At 48.6% G+C, this 26543-nt stretch overlaps 1 protein-coding gene and 1 pseudogene across 25 annotated transcripts in view; one reads left to right on the forward strand and one right to left on the reverse strand.

The window, feature by feature from the left end:
• Positions 1-634: 634 nt before the first annotated feature.
• ZMYND8 (zinc finger MYND-type containing 8) overlaps positions 635-26543 on the reverse strand; it is a 125065-nt gene continuing 99156 nt past the window's right edge. For 9 of the 25 annotated variants that reach the window (XM_019972520.2, XM_070801811.1, XM_019972525.2 and 6 more), the window contains 9 exons: positions 23038-23430; positions 20900-21090; positions 14781-14861; positions 11799-11877; positions 10622-10861; positions 9097-9254; positions 7877-7943; positions 4219-4302; positions 635-2365 (listed from right to left, as the gene is read on the reverse strand). In XM_019972520.2, the coding sequence (XP_019828079.2) occupies positions 2226-2365; positions 4219-4302; positions 7877-7943; positions 9097-9254; positions 10622-10861; positions 11799-11877; positions 14781-14861; positions 20900-21090; positions 23038-23430 (1433 nt within the window). In that variant the 3' untranslated portion in view covers positions 635-2225. The remainder of the gene's footprint in view (positions 2366-4218; positions 4303-7876; positions 7944-9096; positions 9255-10621; positions 10862-11798; positions 11878-14780; positions 14862-20899; positions 21091-23037; positions 23431-26543) is intronic. The other 16 variants (XM_019972531.2, XM_070801816.1, XM_070801819.1 and 13 more) reach the window with 3 other exon arrangements.
• Positions 17214-18597, forward strand: LOC109567521 (heterogeneous nuclear ribonucleoprotein A1-like; annotated as a pseudogene).

The raw sequence follows: 26543 nt of genomic DNA on the forward strand, positions 1-26543 counted from the left end.
TCAGCTGGCTCATGACCTGCACACGAGGCAGGTATGCCAGCCACGCCTGAATATCCGTCAACTGGGGCTGTGACACACACTGTCACCTTCCACGTGACAGGCTCCCACACCCACGAAGAAGAACAAAGACGCTCTTGTACGGTCCTCTCTAAACCAGTACCATTCGGTTCCTTTCACAGCACCGGCCAGGGATGGCCTGAGGGGCCAAACCATGCCCTGCTCTTGTCCAGCCATGAGCTGAGGCGTGTTCACATGTTTAAGTGATTGAAAAAAACAAAACCAAAATAATTACATGATGCATGAAGACGAAATGACCAGGGTGTGCCTGGGCAGTCAAGGTCACACGTTGCCCACAGAGCTGCTTATAGCGGAGGCTGCCATCCCGGCCACAGAAACACAACTTCACTCCCTCCCAGTGTTCTTCCAAGACTGACCCAGGATTTCCCTTCTGTCTCCATCTCTGTCAGTAAATCCCCAAGAACTGGACTTCCCAGGAAAGCTCCCAGTGGGGGCCGTGATTTATAATGTGGAGAGAGGGGCTCCTGACCTTGTGTGGCCCTGTCTCTGTGTTTGGTCCAAACCTGACATGGCCATCCCAACCAAAGGGAAAACCGCAAATTCGAGGACGACCAAGGCATTTTTCCAAAACAGTTTAATTAAAAAAAGGGTGAAGAATCTGAAAAACTTAAGGGGTGGGGGGAACCCAAGAGAGCATACCGCGTGAGTCCATTGGCTCAGTCACAAAGAAACACCATCATCAAAAAAGATATTTAAGTTTAATACAAATTTTATACAAAGAAAATGTGAAAAAATACTTCCATATGCTAAAAGCAATTATGCTTCACAAATAAGGCCAGCTAGGCTAGGTTTTTTTTTGTTGTTTTTTTTTTTGACAACTGCAATCGACAAATGTTCTTTCCTGTTTTCTTCTAGGACTCTCTTTTTTATTTCTTTTCTAATATGGGTAACTAGCTGGAAACTGTACAGTTCGCATCCTCTTATCAACAATGAAGAGAAAGGAAACGAGACTAAGATGTACAACAGAATGTACTGGAATGATATCGTACAATTAATTTTTCTCATATACATACATCGCCTTTTTGCTTTGTTCAATGCTTCTTGTTTTACACGACATACAAAATGGTTCTACAGCCTACGTAGTGTAACCCACAGCACGGCGGCCTCCTGCTTCCCCTCAAACTGCCTTTGTTTCATGCTGACGTAAGAACGTAAAATGCCATCGCATAAATATTACATACATGCTTCATCTCAGACGCAAATGTCCTCTCCGCGTGCGTCTCGCCTTTGACCTCTCACTTCCGTGAAGCACAGCCATCTCTTACCGAGCGGGTGTGAGTGTCTTTAAAGGAAACACAAAGCAAAGAAAAACTCTCTGTTTCGGAGCTTCTGACTCGAACGCTTTCTACGGTCCTCTCTTCTGCAAACTGAGCTGAGCGGGGCTTGTTTCTAGTTAATCTTCTGTAAACAAGGATGTGGGTGTGGTTTTTTTTTTTTGTCTTTTTTCCCTTTTATAGGAGTAGAGTCATCGTGGAAATCACATACAATTAACGAGCTCCTCCGTGCGTCCTTCTGGTCCAGAGAGCTTGCCTTTTGTAACATGACAACGTAGTATTTGAAAGGGGCCAATGGGTGCATGGGATGTGTCCGCAGCAGCACCGAATTCTGTGCTGGAAATTCCTGATCCCAATGTGCCGCGCACTGACATACGAATGCAAACAGCTCACGGGGCATCAGAGGAGGAGGAGCTGTGCGCCCCAAAGCGAGCCCCGCGCCCTCTCCGCACCCTGTGACAGACGGGCTGGATGACCATCCTTTCTCCAGCATCCAAACCTTCTTTTTGTTGTTGGGTGTGTTTTCTGTTTTTTATTGTTTTTTTCTCCTCTCTCTTTTTATAAGTTAAAGTCAATACAAATATAAAAAGGGGAAGGTACTCTAGGCTCGATGACATCCACAAATTGTACATTATTTACATCTAAAGCAAAGGTTTCACGTGGGTGGAACAGTCCTTAGTCAAGGCTATCGCCGGACGTGACGTAGTGTGGGCGGCCCTCTGTGCCGGGTGCAGAGGCCGAGTCTGAATGGCTGGCATCCTCCAGGCTGAGGGTGGCGGTCTTCCGGTCTCACGTTTCTTTGCGGTTTCCGGTTTCCCTGGCGTCTGGGTTGTTTCCCTCCATGGGGCGGGCGGCCTGTGTCCCAGCGTGTCCCTAGTCCCAGAAGGTGTCCAGGCGGGACTCTTTCGGGATGAGGCTCTTCGAACTGGTACCGGCGTTGTGCTCGGAGCGGGCCGATCCTCGCTTCTCCTCGCTGCCGCTCCAGCAACTGGATTTACTGCTCCGGGAATGGTCTGGGGAGGGGGGAAGCCAAGGGGAAACGGAGCTTTAGCATCCCTGCCCACCCCTGGCCAAGGGCAACCATCCCCTTCTACGTGATCTGCACCTGGTCCCCCAGGAAGCCACCTTCCCCTCCCGACTCCCCACAACACACAGGGGCAAAATCCTGCCACCATTTACTGCCCTGCATTTGGTGGGGGTCTGTAAGGATTTAACAAGAGCTGGTTGGAAAAACAGGAGGGCATCATGCTCAGAGAAAATAAAGACAAGTGGGGAAAAGGTACTAAATTATCGAGGAAGATGTTTGTTGTGTGCCACTTGGGACCAGGCACCCTTGCTGCATGAGCAGACACCAAGTACCCATGTCCTCGCTGCGTCGGACCTTGGCCACTAAAAAAGGCACTGAAATTTGGCGTTCAGTCTACTCACTTCTGTTAATGGGGTTTCTTTAATCATTGTACAGGCAACTTGAAAAAACAGACTTACACCTAAACCAGCCAAAGGAAAAGGAGTGAGGACCAGAATGGTTAAGCCCACCTGGGCTTAATAGTTAAGCCCACCTGGCTCCCAGTAAGGACAAGCTTAAGGGTCAACTGAAGGATGCAAGAACCAGAGTGAGACCTAAGGGAGCTTCAAGGACATGTGCGTTGTAAGGAGCTACATCGAGGATGAGTAAGACGTGAGGACTCTGAAGGAAGAGCCAAAGGAGGTGTCTGTCCAGCTGGGAGACAGTCCAGCCTGCAGGCTCAGCGGGATGGTCGACTCTGAGAGACCCACCAGCACATCACTGAGATCCCATCATATCCTAGATCATTTACCAAGTTCAGACAGGTTGGGACAACACTTTTTTTAACTTCTTGAGGTGGGATGAAAATATTTGATCGAAAGAAGTCGGCTGTCAAGCTTAAAGACAGAATCGGAGTGAGGGAGCAAGGGACCGGATCACCGCCTAGAAGGGTGACCGCTCGTATCACCGCCGGGTGATAGAGGCATGTGTGCGGTCCTGAGCTCTGGTTCTGGAAGAGAAGCAGCAAAGACAGTGATATGGATCTCCCAAGCCCTGGATTCACTCAGGAGGGAATGCTTCCTCGTCACTTGCATCTGTGACCCAAAGGGGGCACTACTGTGGTGGGCAGAGCTGGGGTCCGGGGTCCAGCTCTCTTACGGTCCTTGAATCCACCTCTTCTTACACGTTCTTCCCTAGTCGTGACACCTACACTGTTGTTCCTCTGGAAGGTCAGTGATGCAGCTGGTCATCACGACACGGGAACTCTGACTACAAGGCAGTCAAGTCACACTGGAGTCTCCCCAGCTCTGCTGAAGGCCGAGTCCAGCTGGGCAGCCGGGCTTAGCTTTCTTAGCACAGAAGCCGCATCCCAGAGCCAGGCTGGCCACCTGAGGAACTGCAGAGCTGACAGGACAGGGAGTGCTGGCTGGTTCAGCTGGTCACTGCAGAGCCTGTGACTCTAGAACTCATCATGAAAAGACCAAGGATGGAGCCCCTTCAAGAAGCCAGATGGGGAATTCCCTGGCAGTTCAGTGGTTAGGACTTGGTGCTTTCACTGCCAAGGGTAACAGGTTCAATCCCTGCTTGGGGAACTAAGATCCCATGAGCTGCACAGCATGGTCAAAAAAAAAAAAAAAAGAAGCCAGACCATCTGTCCTGGCTCTCTCGTTTCCTACTGCAGTTTCCAATGGCCATCAGAGGCACAACGAGGAAGAAACCAGGCAAAGCCAAGACCCATCACTCAGGAGAACAGGAGAAGACACGCCCACAGAGAAAACACACACGGACACACACAAGACGAGCCCTCCGCCTGCTGGGAAAAGCTCCCCGCTGGCTGCCGTGAGGCGGGTTCATACTTACACTTCTGGGCTGGGTAGTTGGGGTGCGGCTGGTGGTCTGTGGAGGTTGGGGCAGAGGCAGGTTGCTTGTCGCACCTGTTGCTAACTGGAGAGATAGCACAGGCCCCCTCAGAGTCTGGCAGAGAGCTGAGTCCGCCAACCCCACGGGCTCGCTCTCCTGCTCATCAACAGGCTACTGGTCTTAGCATGGGGGACTGCTGGGTCGATGTCACCATTTTCCAACTCAAGGCATTCACAGGAGACTAAGGCTTTTAAAAATGCATATTAAAACCATGAACAGGATCACTGGACACAGCACGAGAATACAGGTGGAAATACGGCATACAAGGACAGAAAAGCAACCACATGAAGCCATCAACTCCCAGAATTCTGACAGCAAATTTTTCTCGGAACCACTAGCTCTACCAAGAGCTTAATTCAGCCAGGGAAACGGAAGGTGCCGGCCCCACCACACTTAGGTGGGATGGCTCCACCCAAGGAACCCAGATTATTTAGGGCAAGTATAATCACAAATCTACTGCCAAGGCTGATGACAGATCAGAAAAGAGAGGGCGATGGAGGTGTGTGGTGAAAAGGACTGAGGGAGGAGCCACAGGTGAGATTCAGCGGGCCACTCTGAATCTCAGGACACCAACACGTAACTGTCTGAGATGGAAGAGCCCAAAATGTGCGACAGGAAAAGTGTCTCAATAAAACAACTGTCATGGCGAAGAACCTGGCAGGGAAATCGCTGAAGATACGATACAGGGGGGAGGAAAAAACCTCCAGGGAAAAGTGGCTATACAGAGATGGGAATGTATTCACAGTGTACTATTTGACTCTGCAACGAACAGCACGACCATAATGATGGAAACAGATGATCACCTGTCAACCTTAAGAGAGCCAACAGCCGGAACTGAGAAGGACCAACTGCAGTTAAAGAGAATGCACACATTCTCCACCTTGATGATGGGGAAGTCAGAGCAGGAAGATGGAAAAGGCTGAATGTGACAGTGGAGGAGAGGTGAGGGAGGCGATGAGCACCAAGAGAGGGGCCCAGGGACACTGCTTCCTCCAGCTGGAGAACAAGGACGAAGGAGTAAGTGCCGAATTGGACCAAGGGAACCCACAGAGCACGTCAAACAGGGACAGAGTGGTCTGGGAGACAGGGGAGAAGAGAGGTGATTAGTGACCCCGATTCTCATCTTCTAAAGCCACAAGTCAACAAGCAATGTCTAGATAAAGTCGAGAAACAGACATATGGGGAAACAAGTTATTTACAAATAAGTACCAGATGCAAAAAGATAGCCATGAAAACTGGGACAAGGAATTTTTTTCCCCGTACGATTTTCTCTGACTAGTCATCCCTTGGTATCAGGGATGGTACAGCAGATCCATTCCAGGACCCACCATGGATACCAGATTCCATGGATACTTGTCTCATGGTCAGCCCTCCATATCCACATCCACAGATTCAACCAGCTACAGACTGTGTAGAACTGTATTCATTATGGGGGAAAAAAATCCACACAAGACATGGGCCTGCATGGTTCAAACCTATGTTGTTTTAAGAGTCAACTTGATAGGCAGACGTCGCTTTAAAATCTTAAAATGAAGAGACAAGTGAACAGGAGAGGCCCACGCCCACCCCCAGGAAGCTCCTGTCTCCTATTCAACCTTTCTCCCTCCCGACTAGACCCTCCTCTTAAACAGCCAGGTTCCAGAAGCCAATAAAGAGCACAGGAACCTCCATGTTTTTACAAAGCCCGCTTTTCTCCAGATTCTACACTGTCAGCGAGCAGCAAGCACTAACAGAAGCCCGGAGACGTATGAGGAATCAGAAAATGAGCTGATCTGTCTGCTTTGAGGACAACCCATCAGCCAGACAGCTGTGGAGCGCGAACAGGGGGCAATGAGGAGCCGTGAGCTCCCAGTCCTGATCCAGCCTCCAGGGACCTCTGGTTCAGCTCCTTCTGCCCCTGCTCTAGAGTAACACTGCAGCACTCCCTAAAAAATGCTGACAATTCGGGACCTTTCCCTCCCTCCCCCTCTAGTTATCAGACTCCCCGGGACGGTCTTCTCTCTACTCCACCCTCCGCACCAACTCCCCAGCAACTTGAGCCTCCCTTTCCACTCCCTCGCACACCAGGGCGCTTCAGGCCGGGGGTCAGCTAGTGACGCCCACAGGCCCAATCCAGCCCAACGCCGGCTTCCAAGCACGAGCTCACTGCAGCGCAGGCCCATCTGTTTACATGCCGTCTGAGGCTGCTTCCATCCGACGACGGCAGTTCTGATAAAGACGGGGTGGCCCTCGAAGCTTCACCTCTTTTACTCTCTGGTTCTTTACAGCAAGCCTATCAACCCCTGGGCCAGGGAACACCTCATCCACCTCACAACTGGGAGATGCTGCGTCTCCCAACCGCCTTCCTGCATGAAGCCTCTCGTCCCACCGGACTCCATACCCCACAGCATCGCTGATCTTCCTAAGGTCCGTTAACCTTCCCACGTGGATGCTGCCACTTGGCTGCTCCGAGACCTCAACAGCGCCCCCTGCCCGCAGCAGTGTTTTCCCCACAACTTGAACCCTTCCCCACGCCAACCACCTCTGCAGCTCTGACACATCCAAAATCCTCCTACTTACGGCTCAGCTGATGTTTCTAAACTCACTCTCCACTTAAGTTGAACAGAAACTCTTTTATCACTGCCAAAAGCAGGAACGCATAATACCTGCCATACACAGCAGGCAACTCTACAAATCAACATAATGAAACCCAAACTGTAGCAGGAAGCTCTAGGCAGGTGCCATGCTGCTGAGGTCTCGAGTCCGCTCTGCCTTGGTTAAAAAGAGAAGCTAGAAGAAGGGATGAGGAAGACACCTCAGCTCCAAACTCAACGTGTCCTCAAAATGCAATCACAAGACCTGAGAGTGAGAAGGGAGTGACAGGTGGCTCAATCATAATTCCATGCCCAGTTCATATTGCCCCTGAAGTCAGCTCATGCCACCCCCACTTCATGTCCCCTGAACCTAAACCCCATTTCCAGCGCCACTGGGAAACCTCCAGCCACCCTAACAAGGGACATGACTTCTTCCTCTAGGTACTCAATACGCAGAAATGAAAAAAAAAAAAAGTGGTTTTCAACAGAAGAGAATGATCTAGAAGAGAAAAAGACCCTGGCTGGAGCTGAAGGACCCTGAAAGCAGCAGAACGGTTCTCACCGAGGATGAACTCTTTTGGAAGGCCCTAAAACTGGTTTGAGAGGGGGTAGGGGAAACACCCACTGGGCTAGAAAACAGCGCAAACTCCACAGAAGAGGAGAACCAGAAAAGTTAGCGCCAGCCTGCCAGGTTATCCCTCAAAAGGAAAGATTGCTCAAGAAGAATCATCTACTAGAAATGGTTTTTTTCCTCTGAAGGCTCAAGTACCCTCCTCCACGGAATGTGGGTGCTGGGACCTCAGGGACAGTTTCACTCAATTTCATTCCGCTTGGAGAAATGCCTCAACGCCGCCTGCCCAGCCGCTCCCTCATCCCTGCTGACCGGCCCAGGGCGCCCCCGAGAATCCCTAAGGAAACCCAGTTTGCAAACCACCGCCCTGAACCCTTCAGGCTCTCCCTGAGGACATGGCTCCCCTCTGCCCGTGTGGAACATGAGAGCATTTACCCACCAGGGGGCAACATACCAGAGCCTTGGTTGGAGCCTAAGAGAATGGAGGAGGGCGTCTCCCTGGAGCCAGAGAGGTCGAGGGTCTAGAAACACAAAGAGAGAGAGATGGAGGCAAGGCACTGGGGTCAACGGAGCCCTCCCAGGGAGCCCCGGGATCCATGGGCTGCTCGTCACGGCCCCGCCAGCACCTGCATGGCCCCTGCCTGGCGTGCTCGGGGGGCGGCCAGGTCAGCTGGGCTGGCCCTACCCTGTGCCCTTTTCTGCCCTGTCTCCCTGGACACAGGCCTAGGGGGGCCCCTTACTCCACTCTAGAGCCTCAGCGTCAAGAACACTGTTCCTCAACTGCCCTCTCTCTGACCTACTCCCCTCTCCGGATTTCTGCCCTATCCCAAAAAGGAAGTACAGCCGTCCCCCAGGACCCAAGGTGGAATGGTTCCAGGAGCCCTCAAGGATACTAAAACCCAAGGATGCACAATTTCCTTATATAAAATGGCCCAGAAGGATGAATATAACCACGCCTTTGTATCCGAGGGTTCACATTCATGGATTCAACCAAACACAGAATGGCATTTTGGCTGGTTGCATCTGCAGATGAGAAATCCACGGATACTGAGGGCCGACTACATATTACACCGTATTATATTGATTCACTTTTATTTCACAATAACCTCTTCCTAAGCAATACTATCAATGAAATCAAAGAGGTTTGACTTCTGGGATGACTTGATGTTTTCCCTAATACACATGAAGTAAACCCATAATGACTACAAATGTAAAAAACGGCCAACGTGTCATCTACAATAATGTCTGCATACAATCCATATACCACGCCCTGGGAAAATAAGAGGTGCAACCTCTGTGTCCAATACGGCAGCCACCAGCCAGCCATGGCGATTGCATTTAAATTAGTTGTTATTAAATTAATTTACTAACATCTGAAATCCAGGTTCTTGGTCAAACTGGCCACAGTTCAAATGCTCAACAGCCACCTGAGGCTGGTGGCTCCCACAAGGGGCAGAGGAGATACAGAACACTGCCGTCATCACAGAAGGTTCTACCGGACAATGCTTGCCCCCAACACATACCTGGAGAGGAGGAGCCCTGCAGAGACCCTCTCGCCCCCACCTACAGCCTGAAGACAGACAAGCTCCTACAGCACGGGACTCGCCATGCCGGTGGGAGCGGGGCAGGTTTGAGATTCTGCTTGGCCCCGAGGCGTGTGGGATGGATACTCACCGAGCCACCGTCCTTGCTTTTCTCAGCTGGCGTCTCCTTCTCTTTCGAGGCGCTGCTTTCCGCGGGGGCTGCCTGAGTACTGGAGGAGGCGCCCTGGGATGACTTAGTTAGTGTTTCTGTGTTCACCTCAGGGTCTGCTTCCGGCTGAGGAGCGGTAGCTGAGGGCAAAGGGTGACAGAAGCCATGTATAAGCCAAGCGTAGTAGCGCCCAGGCCCGCAGGGAACCCTGCTCCGTGCAAACCACCACGTGTTAAGAGATGCCAGCCAACCCCGCCCAGGGCACAGCGCCGGCCCAGAATAGCTGGACCAGAGCCTTCCCAGATGCAAGAATTCCAAACTGTGCATGATATGTTCATTTTTCAGAGTCTGTGATTTAAGTTTTATTAAATCATTCTGGAGACAAAAGCATGTTCGTGAAGCAAACAGCCTGGTACAGCTGTTCCAATTACTCATAATTTCTGATTTTAGACCAGTGTTCACCTCATGCACTCGCTTTCACCCTGTAACAGCACAGTTGAGAGGTTTTGACAGACCCCATGGGCCACAAATCCTAAAACATTTATTCTCTGGACCTTCATAAAAAAAGCTCACCAACCCCTGCCTAGAGCTTCTCAAACTTGGGTCATTCATCTACCACCTTTGAAAACTTTGCCAGTCCACTGACACAGTCCCTTGTCATATTATTTATGTTATTTGCATTTAAATAAATTCTTTGAAGTGGAGACTTCTACTTCTAAACACAGAAATCTAATATTGGCCATAAATAAGTGCTAACTGTAAAATATTACTAATAAATATTATTAATAAGTTCTAACTAGACGGTGTTTCCTGCTAGAGTCTCCTGGCCTGGGATCTGCTTGCTCTGCATTAGAAAGAGATTTCAAAGACAGATTAGTTCCAAACCAACACTTTGCCATTCACAAAAGAACCGGTGATTGTTTAAAGCCTTCAGTCCAGGATGGGCTCCATGGTGGGGGGCTGTCCTGTGCATTGGAGAATGGGGTAGAAGATGCATTTGATTTGTGCGTGTGTCTGCTTAGTCACTCAGTCATGTCCTACTCTTTGTGACCCCATGAACTGAAGCCTGCCTGGCTCCTCTGTGGGATTCTCCAGGCAAGCAAACTAGAGTGAGTTGCCATTTCATTCTCCAGGGGATCTTCTCAATCCAGGGATCGAACCCAGGTCTCCTGCATTGCAGGCAGATTCTTTACCATCTGAGCCACCAGGGACGCCCACATTTGGTTTGGGCAGAGACAGATATTGCCCCCAGTGGAGAACCACAGCAAGCCACAGGAAACTGAAGTCATCTGGGCTGTCATTATAAGCTCCATTCACACAAAAGAACACTGCCAAGGAAACCAGAGGGTGGAGGCAACGGAGCCTGGAGACTTGGCTATGTGTCTGCCTGCTCTCTTGTGTGCAGGAGTCACCTGTAGTGAGTGAGCGTGGCAAGTGTCCTGTGGTCCACGGGGGGCCAAGGGCCCGTCCGCCACAGCCTGGGCAAGGGGGCGCTCCTAAGGCCTACCTGACTGGGTGCAAGACTTCATGTGCTCGGGCCAGTGGGCCTGCTGGCAGGGGTAGTCACAGTAGCTGGTGTTCCAGCAGCAGTAGAAGATGGCCTCCTTCTTGCAGTTGGCGCACCACTGCTTCTTCTTGGTCTCGTCCACGGCCTGCTGCTTCTCCAGCTCCAGTTGCTTCTTCACCTCGGCAATGAGCCGGTCCCGCTCCTGCTCTAGGCTCTGCCGCATCTCCGCCATGGTCAGCTCTGCCAGGAGAGAGAAGGGGAGAGGACGCCAACTTCATTCCCCGATCCCGAGCCGTGGGCTCATTCACAGCAGGTCAGAGGGTGGATCCTAACAGCTGCAAATCCCTGGCTCAGGGATGTCCTGGTCATGTGAGCCAGTGCAGAGAGTCACCCTGCCTCCCTGAGCTCCAACGTCCTCATCTGTAAAATAGGCATCCACCGAGCCGACCTGAGGAACTATTTGTGATCAGGAATGTCAGGTCCTGAGGATACTGATAACGGGGCCCCATGATGACTCTGCAGGAAGTGCTCACATAAATCCTCAGAACAATTTTCACTCAATTCCTTCTGAAATTTATCATTCATATAAGCTTTTTTTCCTGTCAAATATTTATACAGCACCTATGATCTGTAGGCACTGCTGTAAACACTTTATAAATATGAACTCTTTTAATCCTCACTATTACGGAGGTGACTACCTCTAGAATACCCATTTCACAGATGAGGAAACTAAGGCACACAGCTGCTAAGATGGGCAGAGCTGGGGCTACAACTTGGATATACTTCCTTCTTGATGTGTTCAGTGGCAGTGGATCTAATCTGCCAGACAGGACATCAGGGCTGATCACTAGGCTGACAGGACAATCATCAAACTCCTCAGGCTACTGAGATGTCTCTCAATGTTACAGCAGGTCAGAGCTCACAAGCTACCACAGCTGTTGGGATGAACTGGTTGCTGATGTCAGTATCTGCAAGTGAGGAAAGGGGGTTCCCGCCAGCTCCTGCTCCATACCTGGTTTCTCCAGGTCAGACTCCCCAGGATGCTGTGTTCTCCCCAGGAGTGGTACATCCCCCTGGCCTACTTTTGACCCAGTTCACATCTGGGCCCGACTCTAGACACGGCAAGAAGTTCCTATCCAGAACATTCGTCAGTGCAGACCAGGTCAGCAGCACTTACCCAAGTTGTGTTTCATTTCCGAGAGCTCCTGCTGGTGCAGCCACTGGAGTTTCTCTATCTCAATCCTCAGCCTGCGGATCTGTAAGGGGACAGAAAGACTGAGAAAGCGCATCTGGGTGCCCACTGCCAACAGGGCTCAGAAGCTCCAGCTCTCACTACGGGTTAACGTCACGTGCAGAGTCAGAGGGTGGGCAGCCTAGTCTCTGCTGGCCTCCCCCAGATGGGTGCCAGTGAGTTAATCCAAATTCATGAGAAATTCTGCTTCAAAACACCAAATACAAGTGATTCATCTTTTCTAAGAGATACTCCGGGAAAAGCCATTTAAAGAGAAAAAGACGACCAGATTTTCAAAATAAATAGTACAGTGAGTCTCCTACATACGAACAAGTTCCATTCCTAGAGCCCGTGCAGAAGCCCAATTTGTTCGTAAGTCCAACAAAGTTAGCCTAAGCAACCAACTACACAATGGCTATATAGTACAGTACCAGCTCCATCCCGCCGCTTTTACGCTGGCTTCTGGACATCCGGGCTTGAGATAAAGGTACTGTCATACTGCACTCCACAGAGTAAAGCACACAAAGCACAACCGCTTGCAGAGGGCATATGCACGTGACAACGTGCGCCAGACACGTGGGCTAACTTAGGTGGCTGGACACGCAAACGTTCGCGTCTTTCAAAGTTCCCAATTTGAAGGTTCACGCCTAAGAGACTTACTATACGTAAAAGCTTTGAGCAGGACTTTGGCCTAAAAAAATAAAACTAAAACATCCTAAAAACAGCTTTATTTTATTTCTGACCTAAAGTTTTGGGTGGGGGCCATAATCATTCACCTGAAATCCCAAAGCTTAACCATTCTGGAAACCATGGGCTATTTGGGGTGGAGGGGAGGAGGAGTATATTTGGGGCCAAATTCATCTGGAGAGAAGAAAATACAAACCAAAACTGAATTGACACAAGGCTGCTGACAGTGTTTAATCATCGCCATGGCTCTTAACTGAGATGACTTTTGCCCCCCTCCTCTGTCTATGACGCTGCACTGCCTGGAGACACTCTGGGTTGTTTCTGGCATCCAGAGTGTAGAGACCGGGAATTCTGCTCAACATCCCGGACGGACAGGACGGCCCCCACCAGAGCGAAACATCTGGCACCGACGTCAGGAGCTTCAAGGCTGAGAAATTCTGATTCCTCCAACACAGTGGAAACAATCATACTGTATCACTGCAGAAATGTTGCCTCTAATTGTGGAAGGGGGCTGTATATTACCTCATTAAAATCTGGAATAATCTGACATCTATAGACACCCAAGGTTTCAGGTAACCTAACATCAATTAAACGAACAAAAAGGAATGAAGTATGACGACAGGTCAGGGTGAGGGAGAGGAGGTTTTTCTAAAAACAGCATTTGGCCTTGTTGTTTGACACCCCAGCATAATCATAAAGACGGTCATACAGCAAAAATACCTAAAGAGATTCACTGATTTTTCTTGGGACCTCCCTGAAATCTTTACATTCACACAGCTCTCTTGAAACTTCCCTGGCAGTCCAGTGGTTAAGACTCCACGCTCCCAACGCAGAGGTCACAGGTTCAATCCCTGGTCAGGGAACTAGGATCCTATAAGCGGCTCAGTGTGGCACAAAAAAAAACAAAAAAAGCTGAAGCACACAGGTCTCTGTTTAAGGCCCATCAGAGCATCTTCCTGGAGATGTTCCCCTCTTTTTCCAGGTGCCGGCCTCACTCTGCCTGCCCTCTCACATCAGTGGCTCCATGTGAGGCTCCTGTCACTTTCCATCATGACTTTCAATGACCTCAACAAGTCCTGCCACCTGTCATTTCCCCAAGGGACCCGTTTGCAGCCGGCTTGCGCTGACATTATCCTAGGAAGAAAATTCAGGGAGGCTTTTAAAAAAAAAAAAAATAAGTAAGTGGTCACTTCAGAAGTGGACATTTCCATGTTTTAACCACTCCATTCTCTAAGTAATCACCTAAAGTGAGGAAGTTTGGGATACTACCTCTTGAACACCAAGATCACTTGAATAAAAAAGTCCAAACTTCAGGAGATGATAAAGGAGCCAATTTTATATGGGGCCAAAACAACCGGTTTCTGGTTTCGCCAGTGGGTCAATAACTCGGGCTCTGGTTTCAGCTGTTTGGTTAGAAGTGAGGTGATCGCAGAGAGCAAGGTGTGTCTCCACGGCACCAGCTTCCCAGCCAAGTGAAGAAATACCCTCAATACCACCATTAAGGCAGAGCAAGCCTGGGGACCGGGGCCAGACCTGAGAGGGGTTTCCAGAGAACTTCTTCAGTTCAGTTCAGTCGCTCAGTCGTGTCCGACTCTTTGCGACCCCATAAATCGCAGCATGCCAGGCCTCCCTGTCCATCACCAACTCCCGGAGTTCACCCAGACTCATGTCCATCGAGTCGGTGATGCCATCCAGCCATCTCATCCTCTGTCGTCCCCTTCTCCTCCTGCCCCCAATCCTTCCCAGCATCAGAGTCTTTTCCAATGAGTCAACTCTTCGCATGAGGAGGCCAAAGTACTGGAGTTTTAGCTTTAGCATCAGTCCTTCCAAAGAACACCCAGGACTGATCTCCTTTAGGATGGACTGGATCTCCTTGCAGTCCAAGGGACTCTCAAGAGTCTTCTCCAACACCACAGTTCAAAACCATCAATTCTTCGGCGCTCAGCTTTCTTCACAGTCAAACTCTCACATCTATACGTGACCACTGGAAAAACCATAGCCTTGACTAGACGGACCTTTGTTGGCAAACTTCTTCAGGACGCCCCCGTATCAGCCCAGAGAAAATACCCTTAGCAAAAAGGGAGTAAAGAACGGGAGGGAGGCTCAAGGGAGAGGAGACGCATGTATACAGACAGCTGGTTCACACTCTTGTACAGCAGAAACTAACAACACTGTAAAGGAATTTTACTCCAATTTTTAAAAACTTTAAAAAAAACAAGAATGACATGTGTCACCTCTGACCTCAGCTATTGTGCTTCCAGTAGTGTTCTTCGAAAGATCGTTATATATTTCCGTCATCGTGCCTTTTATTGCATCCATCATCTGAAAAGATAAAAAGAGAAACAATCTGGGTGATCAACTTCCCTGAGACTTTTTCTAGATGACATATATCCAAAATCTACCTGTAGGCAGCAAAGGAAAGCATAAACAAAACAAAAAGACAACCTTCATAATGGGAGAAAACATTTGCAAATAAAGCAAGGAATTAATCTCCAAAAAGGAATTACTCTCCAAAATATACAAACAGCTCATGCAGCTCATAAAAAACCCCAAGTAACCCAATCATAAAATGGGGGGGAAAGATCTGAATAGACATTTCTCCAGAGAAGACACACAGATGGCCAAAAACACACGAAAAGATGCTCAACACCACTAATGATTAGAGAAATGCCAATCAAAACTACCATGAGGTGTCCACCTCACACCAGTCAGAATGCCCATCATCAAAAAATCTCAAACCATAAATGCTGGAAAGAGGGTGCAGAAAAGGGAGCCCTCCTCCACTGCTGGTGGGAATGTGAACTGGTGCAGACACTAAGGAGAACTACATGGAGGTTCCTTAAAAAACTAAAAACAGAGAGAGCTACCGGGTGAGCCAGCAATCCTCCTCCTGGGCATGTATCTGGAGAAAACTGTAATTCAAAGGGAGGCATGCACCCCAGTGTCCACTGTAGCGCTGTCGAAAATAGCCAGGACTCGGACAAAGCCTAAAGTGTCCATCACAGAGGAACGGATACGGAAGATGTACTTATGTACGACGGAGTACTACTCAGCCATAAAAAAGGCACGAAATAGGGCCATTTGCAGAGATGTGCGCGAACCTAGAGACTGTCATACAGAGTGAAGTAAGACAGAAAAATACTGTCCAATATCACTTCTCTGTGGAATCCAAAAAAATGGCAGAGATGAACTTACTGGCAAAGCAGAAACAGAGTCACAGATAAAACAAACAAACTTTCGGCGACCAAAGGAGGGGATGGGGGAGCAGGGAGATTCAGACTGGGACTGACATATACACAGTACTATGTACACAGCAGACAACTCATGAGAGCCTACTGCTCGGCACAGGGAGCCCTCCTCAAGGCTCTGTGGTGACCTAAACGGGCACACACCCGCTGAGCCCCCCCACATCACTGGAGGGGCAGGAGGAGACAGGAGGCCAAATCAGGTCTTGGATCTGGCCCGGCCACCGCCAAGATGCCCTGGCGCCATGCCGTTTGCTCCAATTCAGCAAGAAAAGAGGACGAAGAGCACCCTTGGATCTGATGCCCGAGATTTGTTCCTGCCATTCTATCTTGCCATCCACAACTCTCTCTGGGCCCCAGGCACAAAACAAGGATAACAACAGTGCCCCTTGTAGGGTGTGTACAAGGATTAAATGAGGAGAAGAGGCGACTATGGTTCCGTACCTGCTGAGGAGTTCATAAAGAGATACCTGTTTTCTTATTTTCAAAGAAGAATTCATTCTCAAGAACATGTGATCGCAAAACTGCTGCCAACCCCCAAAAGAGTAACCCCCAATTCACCCCCAAAATAGGCGGAAAATGAATAAAGTATCTGTTGAAATATTAGTTCTCCCCCTTGTTGCAGGGACCACAGGAGGACGTTGCCAGCAAAAACACTTTGTGCTTTATGGTCAGTCATTCTGCACGGGCCTCCCTGCTCAGGTCCATTTAAAATATTCAAACGAAATTGCTTTACGAGAAAACTTTAGAGACTGGATGAAATCCAATACGTTACTAATGCCATAGTTACATTCCATTTTAAAGAAATCATGAATTTGTGGGCTGACCTTCGTTCTCACTTCCAAATATAGCAAAGAACTCAAGATTAATAAAAAAGAGCCCTTCTGCCAAAACACACAAATCTGGGTCTTCAACTCTGGGTCACCTCAGACACAAGCAAGTTCACCAGCTCCAAAACTACGTCGCTGAGTGTATTTTCTTAACTGCAAAGAAAATGCCTATCAAAAAGTTTATTCCTCAATTTTGCTCCATGAGTAAGGGGGAGAACTTTAGGAGATGGAATAAGGGCTGCAGGAGCGGAGAACACTGGGCTTGGTGTGAACACCAGCCTGAGCTGCGTGGCAAACTCAGTTTTCTCATTTGTAAATGGACAACTTGGACCAAATCAACGGAAGGCGATACAAGAAGTCCAATCAATGGCAAGCAAACGAGAAGCCATTTGGGGGGACTTCCCTGGTGGCCCAGCGGCTAAGCTTCTGCACCTCCAATGCAGGGCGCCTGGGTTTGATTCCTGGTCAGAGAACTAGATCCCACATGCGAACTAAGAATCTGCACACCACAACTAAAGACCTAGAACAGCCAAACAGATAAATAATTAAAAAAAAAAAAAAGCCATTTAGGCAATACCAGACATCTTAAGTCAGTAGTTTTAAAAAGTAGTCTCTGCTTTCTGCCCGTGGACGCCGCCGAGAAAGCATCGTTGAAGTCTTCCCCGCCTCCACTGCCATCATGTCTAAATCAGAGTCTCCCAAAGAGCCCGAACAGCTGCGGAAGCTCTTCATCGGAGGATTGAGCTTTGAAACAACCGATGAGAGTCTGAGGAGCCATTTTGAGCAATGGGGAACGCTCACAGACTGTGTGGTAATGAGGGATCCAAACACCAAGCGCTCCAGAGGCTTCGGGTTTGTCACATACGCCACGGTGGAGGAGGTGGATGTGGCCATGAATGCAAGGCCACACAAGGTGGACGGAAGAGTTGTGGAACCAAAGAGGGCCGTCTCAAGAGAAGATTCTCAAAGACCTGGTGCCCACTTAACTGTGAAAAAGATTTTTGTTGGTGGCATTAAAGAAGACACTGAAGAACATCACCTGAGAGATTATTTTGAACAGTACGGGAAAATTGAAGTAATTGAAATCATGACTGAGTGAGGCAGTGGCAAAAAGAGAGGCTTTGCTTTTGTAACCTTTGATGACCATGACTCCGTAGACAAGATTGTCATTCAGAAATACCACACTGTCAATGGCCACAACTGTGAGGTGAGAAAAGCCCTGTCTAAGCAAGAGATGGCTAGTGCTTCATGCAGCCAGAGAGGTCGAAGTGGTTCTGGAAGCTTTGGTGGCGGTCGTGGAGGAGGTTTTGGTGGGAATGACAACTTTGGTCGTGGAGGAAACTTCAGTGGTCGAGGTGGCTTTGGTGGCAGCCGTGGTGGTGGCGAATATGGTGGCAGTGGGGATGGATATAACGGATTTGGTAATGACGGAAGCAATTTTGGAGGTGGCGGAAGCTACAATGATTTTGGCAATTACAACAATCAATCTTCAAATTTTGGACCCATGAAAGGAGGAAACTTTGGAGGCAGAAGTTCTGGCCCCTGTGGTGGTGGCCAATACTTTGCCAAACCACGAAACCAAGGTGGCTATGGTGGCTCCAGCAGCAGCAGTAGCTATGGCAGTGGCAGAAGGTTTTAATTACTGCCAGGAAACAAAGCTTAGCAGGAGAGGAGAGCCAGAGAAGTGACAGGGAAGCTACAGGTTACCACCGATTTGTGAACTCAGCCAAGCGCAGTGGTGGCAGGGCCTAGCTGCTACAAAGAAGACATGTTTTAGACAATACTCATGTGTATGGGCAAAAAACTCGAGGACTGTACTTGTGACTAATTGTATAACAGGTTATTTTAGTTTCTGTTCTGTGGAAAGTGTAAAGCATTCCAACAAAGGGTTTTAATGTAGATTTTTTTTTTGCACCCATGCTGTTGATTGCTAAATGTAATAGTCTGATCATGACGCTGAATAAATGTCTTTTTTTTTTTTTTATGTGCTGTGTAAAGTTAGTCTACTCTGAAGCCATTTTGGTAAACTACCCCAACAGTGTGAAGTTAGAATTCCTTCAGGGTGATGCCAGGTTCCATTTGAAATTTATTTACAACCTGCTTGGTGGAGAAGCTGTTGTCTTCAGAACCTTGGTGTAGTTGAACTGACAGTTACTGTGTTGTGACCTGGAGTTCACCATTAAAAGGGTCACCCATGCAAAGTCATGGAGTTTTTTTTTTTTTTTTTTTGGTTATTAATGATTGTTGGCACATCCTATGCAATACATCTAAATTGAATTATGGTACCAGATAAAGTTATAGATGGGAATGAAGCTTGTGTATCATCCATTATCATGTGTAATCAATAAAAGATTTAATACCCTCTTGAAAAAAAAAAAAGTAGTCTCTTTCAGTTCTCTTATAATTCTACAACAGATCTTGTTAGGAAGAAAGTCTCCACGTGGTACCACTAATTCTTTTTTTTAATATAACTTTATTTATGCATTTATTTCTGGCTGTGCTGGGTCTTTGTTGCTTCACAAGCTTCCATCTAGTGGCAGCGAACCGGGGCTACTCTCCAGGTGCAGTGCACAGGCTTCTCACTGCGGTGGCGTCCCATGCTGGACGGAGAGCACGGGCTCTAGGCACGGGCTCGGTGGTTGCGGTTCCCAGGCTCTGGAGCACGGGCTCGGTGGTTGCAGTGCATGGGCTTAGTTGCTCTAGGGTGTGTGGGATATTCCAACATCAGGAATGGAACCCACGTCTCCTGCATTAGCAGGCGGATTCTTTACCAACAAGCCATCAGGGAAGTTTGCATCAATTCTTTAACACTTTCATGCGAATCACTCTTTTTAACAGAAGAAAGATGGGCTTAGGCTTCAAGCCTTGAAGAACAGGATCTGGTGAGTTTAGACTTAATTTTACTTCTATTAAGTCACTATAAGTAAAAATATGCAGTCAGTCCTAGTTCAAGGTGATGAACAGGTAAGACGAAAACCCTGAGAATGTAACCATACCTAATAGTTGAACCCTTCCTGTTCCGAAACTCAGGGACTCAATAAGAATTCTTGTGTTTTATTCAAAAGGGGGGGAACAGAAATACTAAATAAAGAGATGTTACACCAAGACTTGGGTTTTCTCTCTTTAGCAACACTGACTCAAGCGTGGCTGCTTTAAAAAGCCACATGTAAGAACAATAGGTTTGTGGACACTGGACAGCTGTGGTCAGCAGGCCCGGTGCGAATTCACAAGTCAGCTCAAAGCTGGGTTAAATGGATACTCTAGATCCTGGCTGCTACCATTCAAATGCCAGTTAGACATTCACGGATTATGTGACCCTGGACAAGTTGTGTGGCCTGGCTAGCTCCCAGCATGCTCATCTATAAAACGGGTGTGAGGACGTCCCTGGCAGTCCAGTGGGTGAGACTCTGCCTTCCACTGTGGGGGGTACGGGTTTGATTCCCTAGTCAGGGAGCTAACACCCCACATGCCTTGCAGTCAAAAAACCAAAACATTTTAAAAGAAGGAAAATACAGCAATATTGCAACAAATTCAAAAGACTTAAAAAACTGTACGCATTAAAAAAAAAAAAGGTGCTGATAAGAAGCCCAATGAGAAGTTAGGCAGCAACCTGCTTTCATTGTACAACTATGCATCAAGCACTGTTCTAGGCCCCAGCAGAGAGCAGAATGGACTCCCCAGGGAGCTGCAACTCTGGTGGTAATTTTCACTCCCTGGGTTCCACAGACATGAACCTGAACATCACTCCAGAGCACTTTCATTTGACAGCAAGGAGAGCTGCAAGCTTCACTTGCCCGAATTCAACAGTGAGCATAAAAGCACTTGGCAAATTAAGAGAGAAGTGGAGAGGAGGGCTGGGGTCGGGGATGGGATGCATCAGGAGTCTGGGATTAGCAGATGCAAACTATTATACATAAACAAGAAGGTCCTCCTGTATAGCACAGGGAGCTACAACCATTGTCCTGTGATAAACCAGAAAGGAAAGGAATATGAGAAAGTATATGTGTATATAACTGAATCATTTTGCTATACAGCAGAAATTAATACAACACTGTACATCACCTATACTTCAAGAGAATAAATTTTAAAAGAGAGACAACAGAACCTGCATTGAGAGGGTGCCCACAAGTGAACACAGAGCAGGCGAGCCTGCCCACCACACGCCTCCACAAGGAACACGCCAAGAGGACAGGGGAGTCGGGAAGGAACTCCACCACCTCCCGGTCCCCTTCAATTCCGGGAAAGACCCGAGGCTGGTGCTCCCCATCCCACCGCAGGCACTCACCTTGCTAGTGTACTTGGCGATGTCTGCAGCGACATCCGCTGAGGCAGTGGCGATGGGCAGGTCTGCGCTGACCGCAGATGCGAGGGTGCTCGTGGTCCCTGAGCTGGTGACCAGGGGCGACGACTGGGTGCTGGTCACCAGGGTGATGGTGGAGGTGGATGGGCTCTGTGTGATCTCTTTCTGCTGGACAGCTGGGAAAGCAAAGGATCTTGGTCACCCCACTGCCTCAGGAAGGCCGCCCCAGCTTGAAGCTGTGGTGGGAGCAGGGCCCAATCCACACCATTCGAGTTTCTCTGCTTTCAAGGGACAAAAATTCTCTCGTCGGCCGAACTCAAGCGAGGTTCCTCCGAGCCCTTTCTCAGCGAGACCTCCATCTGGGTCTATAAGAGCAATACGGTTTCCAACAGCTCAAGGCTGCATCCCTAGGATGACCCCCACCCCTTTAAAGTCCCCACCTACGAAAACTCAAGGCTGCCAATAGAATTGCCTATTTGCTCCAGTCACCACCTAACGACAGGGCCCAGTGTCCAGTCTCCATGGGAGGGCAGAAGCCTACCTTCAAGACGTACCAGAGTCAGCAAACCCAGACACTTCACATGGACCAACACCCCCGTCCCACTTGGTGTAAAACTGTCCCTTTCTGACTCTACTGAGCCCCCACGATTCCCCCTCCCTATTCCCAAATTCTCCCTTTAAAACCCCAGTCCCCCGTGTACACGTTCAAATTGACTTCAGTTCATGTCGGACGTTTTGCCCTACTGCAACAGTATATAGCAGATTAAAATCCATCTTAACTACTTCAACTAGTGGCCAGCTTTGTTTATCTTTAACAGGACAATCTGGGAATTAGGAGCCATACCATCAATAAGCTCCTTCTCGCCAGCTCCCAAGTTCCCCAGGATGGCTCATTATACTTAAGGGCTATGAACTCAGGAGACTGGAACTGACCATCCCAACCTGAAAGATCCCAGACTCGGTTCTGCCCCAGCAACTCTTCAGACAGCAGGATCACTCCGGCTGTACTCCAACACTGTGTGTCCAACCGCTCAGTTTCCTTCCACCCCAATCTTCGAAGGGTTTCACTGGGGGCCCGGTTCAAGATCTGGCTACTCTTTCATTTCACAATCTGCTGCACCTCTCAAGAGTTCTACTCACAATAGTGCACTCAGTACATGAGAGTTTCGATCAAGGAGCCCAACCACGAAGGACCTCGATGCGGGTTTCCCCAGGAAACAAGCCCTGTGTCAGTCCTCACGAGAGCTGGACAAACTAGTACCCATCAGATCAGCGCTTTGTACGGCTTTACGTCAGCCCAGATGGAGCCTCCTGCTGGGAGCTGTCATTCCACGCTTCAGCAACGGTTCCTGAGGCTGCATCTTCTTGCGTTGAGGGGCTAATCCCTACTTATTAAGGTATCCTTTACTATCCACTTCTCATACTGTACTCTTTCAAAAATAATGCCCAGGGGTACACGGGCATGCACAAGGAAACTTATACAAAGGTATTCATTGCAGCACTGTTTACAACAGGGAAAAACTGGAAGCAACCTAAATGTCTATCCATAGGGGAATACTTTATTAAATAAACTGGAATACTACGCAGCAGTCCAAAAGAATCAGGGAGAGCTCTATGTACTGCATGGATGGACCTCCAAAACATGCTGATGGGTGGGGAGAAAAAAAAGGCAAGGATGGTACCATTTTTATGTTTCCAAAAAGAAAAAAAAAAAAAAAAAGTAATACTTTTATGAAGTCATATATATATATACATAAATATATATGCATACATGCATTAAAAAAAGATCTTATGGTTAACAATAACCTCAGAGAAAGGGTGGAGAATGAAATAGAAAGTCAATCAAGACAACAGATTTTTGTGTGTCTAGGCATCTATTTCACCCCTTTCTAAGAAGACGTGCATGTACCGTTTATAAAATGAAAAAGGAAAAAGAAAAGTACAAAAAGCAAGCTGCAAAACAACTTTAAAAAATAATGCCAAATGGAATGTGTCAGGCCTCCCGGATACGGTGGCCAGGCAACCAAGGGGAACTGAAAAAATAAAACGAGGACGATTTTTCTCCTGTCCATGTGGCGAAAAGGGAGCGGGCGCCACGGAGAGCAGAGGGGGAGGCTCGGTACCTTTCACAGCCTGTCTGGTCTGATATCTCGTCCCCTGGGAAGACTGAGGCTGCTGCTGCTGCTGGCTTTGCTGCTGCTGCTGCTGCTGCTGGCGCTGCATCTTCTGCATGTGCCACTTTTGGGAGGACGTTTGAAACTTACTTGAGGAGTTCCACACGACCCGCTGCACGGCCGGGGCAGTCTCCTTCGGTAAAAGCGGCCTCTGCTTTTTCACCGGGCTTCCCGTGGTGGTGGCGGCGGCGGCGGCGGCGGCGGCGGCCGGGGCCGTGACCGTGGACGTGGTGCTGGCCGTGACCCCAGCCGTGGGAGTTTGGGAGGATGAGCGGGTGAGGACCGGCGTTTCGGGGGGAGACTGGCTGCCCGCTGTCGTGGATGGTGGAGCTTTACCTACGACTGAAGCCAAGGCATGAAAAAACAAAACAGAAAGTAGACGGGACTCCGGCTGACCTGCAGGGTCTCCAGGCCAGTGAGTTCCAGGTGACCATCCCAGGCTAGCATGCCAAGGACCTCCCCGTGAATGGGTACATTGTCACTTTACATGCTTAGGCCACTTCTGCAGCAGGTTCTAGCGTAAAACATCAGCCTCCTTGGGTTACGTGCTGGCTCACATTTGAGATACTTGTCAAGGCCTCCGGGGGACTGAGGCCAACATGACCCAGCCCCTGGTCTGGAGTTGCCCACCTGCTAGTCGATGACCCAGTGGATGAACAGAATCACTGCAAGTACCTTGTTTTACAAAGTTAAGAGTTCAGTAAGCACTTTGAGAGAGACTTAGCCAAAGTCCATCTGGAGATTAACAGGAATCCTTTCCTTGGCCAGGAAACCTACAGAGCATGTCCCCCAAGGAACCAGACAGCCTCCCAATGGCCAATAACAATGAATCACCCAGAAAGAAGAGCATTGTCTTTCATCTCTTCTAATTCCTTCCAGAATAGTCTCAGTGTGGTCCTGGCAGCCTTGACACCTAACACGCAAGGGAACTCCACCCCAAGGCCAGAACCTTCCCCAGCACAATGGTATTTATGGAGAATTTAGAAGCCTTGCTTTTATTTTGACTGCAATTATTCCTGTTACGTCTTTTATGCAGAGCACAAAATACTGTTTCACCTACTGTGTGGTAGTCAAGTTTAAGTTCAAAATTGAGTTCAATTAAAAAAAAAAAAAGAGCTGCTGCTTCAAATAAAAATATATTAAGTCAATAATTGTATGAGCAGGTCTTGGGTATGGCAAAAAGAATGAATGCGAGTGACTCAAGTTTGAAAAAAGCTGCCTTTTGGAGTGTATCTTCTGGGAGGAGCTGGGCTATAAGGGAGGAGGGCAGGATGTCAACAGGCAGCAGGGAGAATTTGGAGGGGAACAGCTTTAGCCAAGACATGCCCAGGAATCGGCAGCATATTGGTAAGTGAGGGCAGGCAGTGAGAAGGGCTGGTCAGAAGGCAGGTTAGAGCCAGAAGCACTGAGCGGCGGAGAGGAGATGACCACACGAGTGCTCGTCTGTAAGGGGGAGGGGGTCAGTTACTACTGCAGGGGCCCCAGGCCCTGCAGAGATGAACCTGCGTCCCCAGAGAGGACTCCCCGGGATTCACACAAAAAACACAGGTGCAAGTCAGCATCCTTGATCTCAGACGATGTGCCTGGACATCAAACACTTTTTCATAAGGACTGAAAGTGAAGTTGCTCAGTCGTGTTCGACTCTTTTGCAATCTCATGGACTAGCCTGCCAGGCTCCTCTGTCCGTGGGATTTCCCAGGCAAGAATACTGGAGTGGGTTGCCTTTTCCTTCCTCCCCCAGGGGATCTTCTCGACCCAGGGAAAGAATCTGGGCCTCCTGCATTGCAGGTGGATTCTTTACTAGCTGAGCCACCAAGGAAGCCCTTAATAAGGACTACACCTTTTTTAGGGGCTCAGCACACTTCCGACGTGTGACTCCATGCCTGTCATTTTTAGATTTCTATCACCCAGAAAAGACATGAGCTCTTGATCATTCTAGGGGAAATTTTCAGTTAACGGTGGGTCTGGAAAAACCAAGGAGTATGAAAGGAAAGGAGCATTGACAGGCTGACTTTACTGCCTGGGGGTGGGGGTGTCTCGGTGGTTATCACAACTGACTGGCCCTCTTGGCTCCTCTGGGGAAAAATTCAGCCAAGTCCTGGGCAAGAACACAGGGCGGGGCTGGGAGAAGATCCCTACCTACAGTGAGGAGCCCCCATCCCTGCCCAGGACAACCTTCCAGATATCGGACGCAGCCTCTGCCCCTTCCCCTTCCGGGGCAAAGTGGCTTTGAGCTTAGCCCTTCTAAAAAAGCAGAGATGCCACAGGCAGGGATTCTAACCTGCAAAAGCATCTTTAGTGCCTCTCTTTTCTGCCATGTGATTAAAAAATACACTGCCCTTGTTGATTAGCTAGCCTGAACCCTCCTTGGGCAAAGGGCAACCACAAATAGGTCTTTTTCTCTCTCTCATCTTGCAAAAGCAAACAGCTGGCTTTGTAGATGAGTAACTGCTCTGCAAGAGTCCCTTTGGAGCTCTTTTCCAAATTAAAAAAAAAAAATTCCAGGTTTGACGCACTCTTGGTGGGGGGGTGGGTGTTTTAGTGTTTAGTGTTTAGACACTAAAACATTTTAATTTCTAGAGGATGCTGATGGTTTATTGGGGGTGGGGGTAGGGAGAGGAAGGGCCATGGAAAATTCCATTTGTCCTAAAAATTTGGGAGCATATAATCACCTGTAGTCTCAAAAAGAAGTGAATTTCTTAAAGATCAACACTCCAAAAACGACCCCACCCAACTAACCTACTTCTATCAGACTCAGGTTGCTGTCCTGTACATTAAAAAAGGACTTTTTAAGAGAAGGCTAGAAATGACTGATGTGACCCGGGTAAGCATAGTCAAGGTCCTGAAGCAAGCTCCCTTAGCCTCTGCTCTGGGATCTCTAGCTAGAACAGCCGTCTTTCTATCTGAGGATTCAGATTCTGTGTATAAGCTGCACTCCAAACTGAAGATCAGCTGGAGGTCACCAAGCACTCTCCAACACACCCTTCACTTAATAAACTTATAAGTGAAAGCACATTGTTGAAAAGATGCTCAACTGCAGAGTCGGACACGAAGTTGAATCTTCAAAACGCAAATCATCCTCAGGTGACTCTGGATTTCAACCCCTGCGAAGTTCCTCTAACTGAATTATGTTTCAGAATCATCCTTTGCTTGAAAGTCCCACCATACACTCAGGGGCTCCTAGAGAAATTTGCTCCAGATACCAGTGAGAGGAACAGTTCAGCTTCATTTTATCAACTGGAGTGCTTTCTATTTAGGTGGAGATCTTTTAGGGCACTACTCAAATGTGTTTCCCTTTTCGCTTTGACTGCCAGGAAGCTCGGAGCCAAAATGGAAGCCTGGCTTTGCTAATTCTGAAGGCGGAAAGAATTATTTCTGTATACAAACTTTCCCCAGATTTCTCACTGTTCTATTTTCATCTTTCTCACTGATGTCTTGATTTCCATTTTATCAGT

Source organism: Bos indicus, chromosome 13 (genome assembly GCF_029378745.1).
Source record: "Bos indicus isolate NIAB-ARS_2022 breed Sahiwal x Tharparkar chromosome 13, NIAB-ARS_B.indTharparkar_mat_pri_1.0, whole genome shotgun sequence".
Classification (NCBI taxonomy): Eukaryota; Metazoa; Chordata; class Mammalia; order Artiodactyla; family Bovidae; genus Bos; species Bos indicus.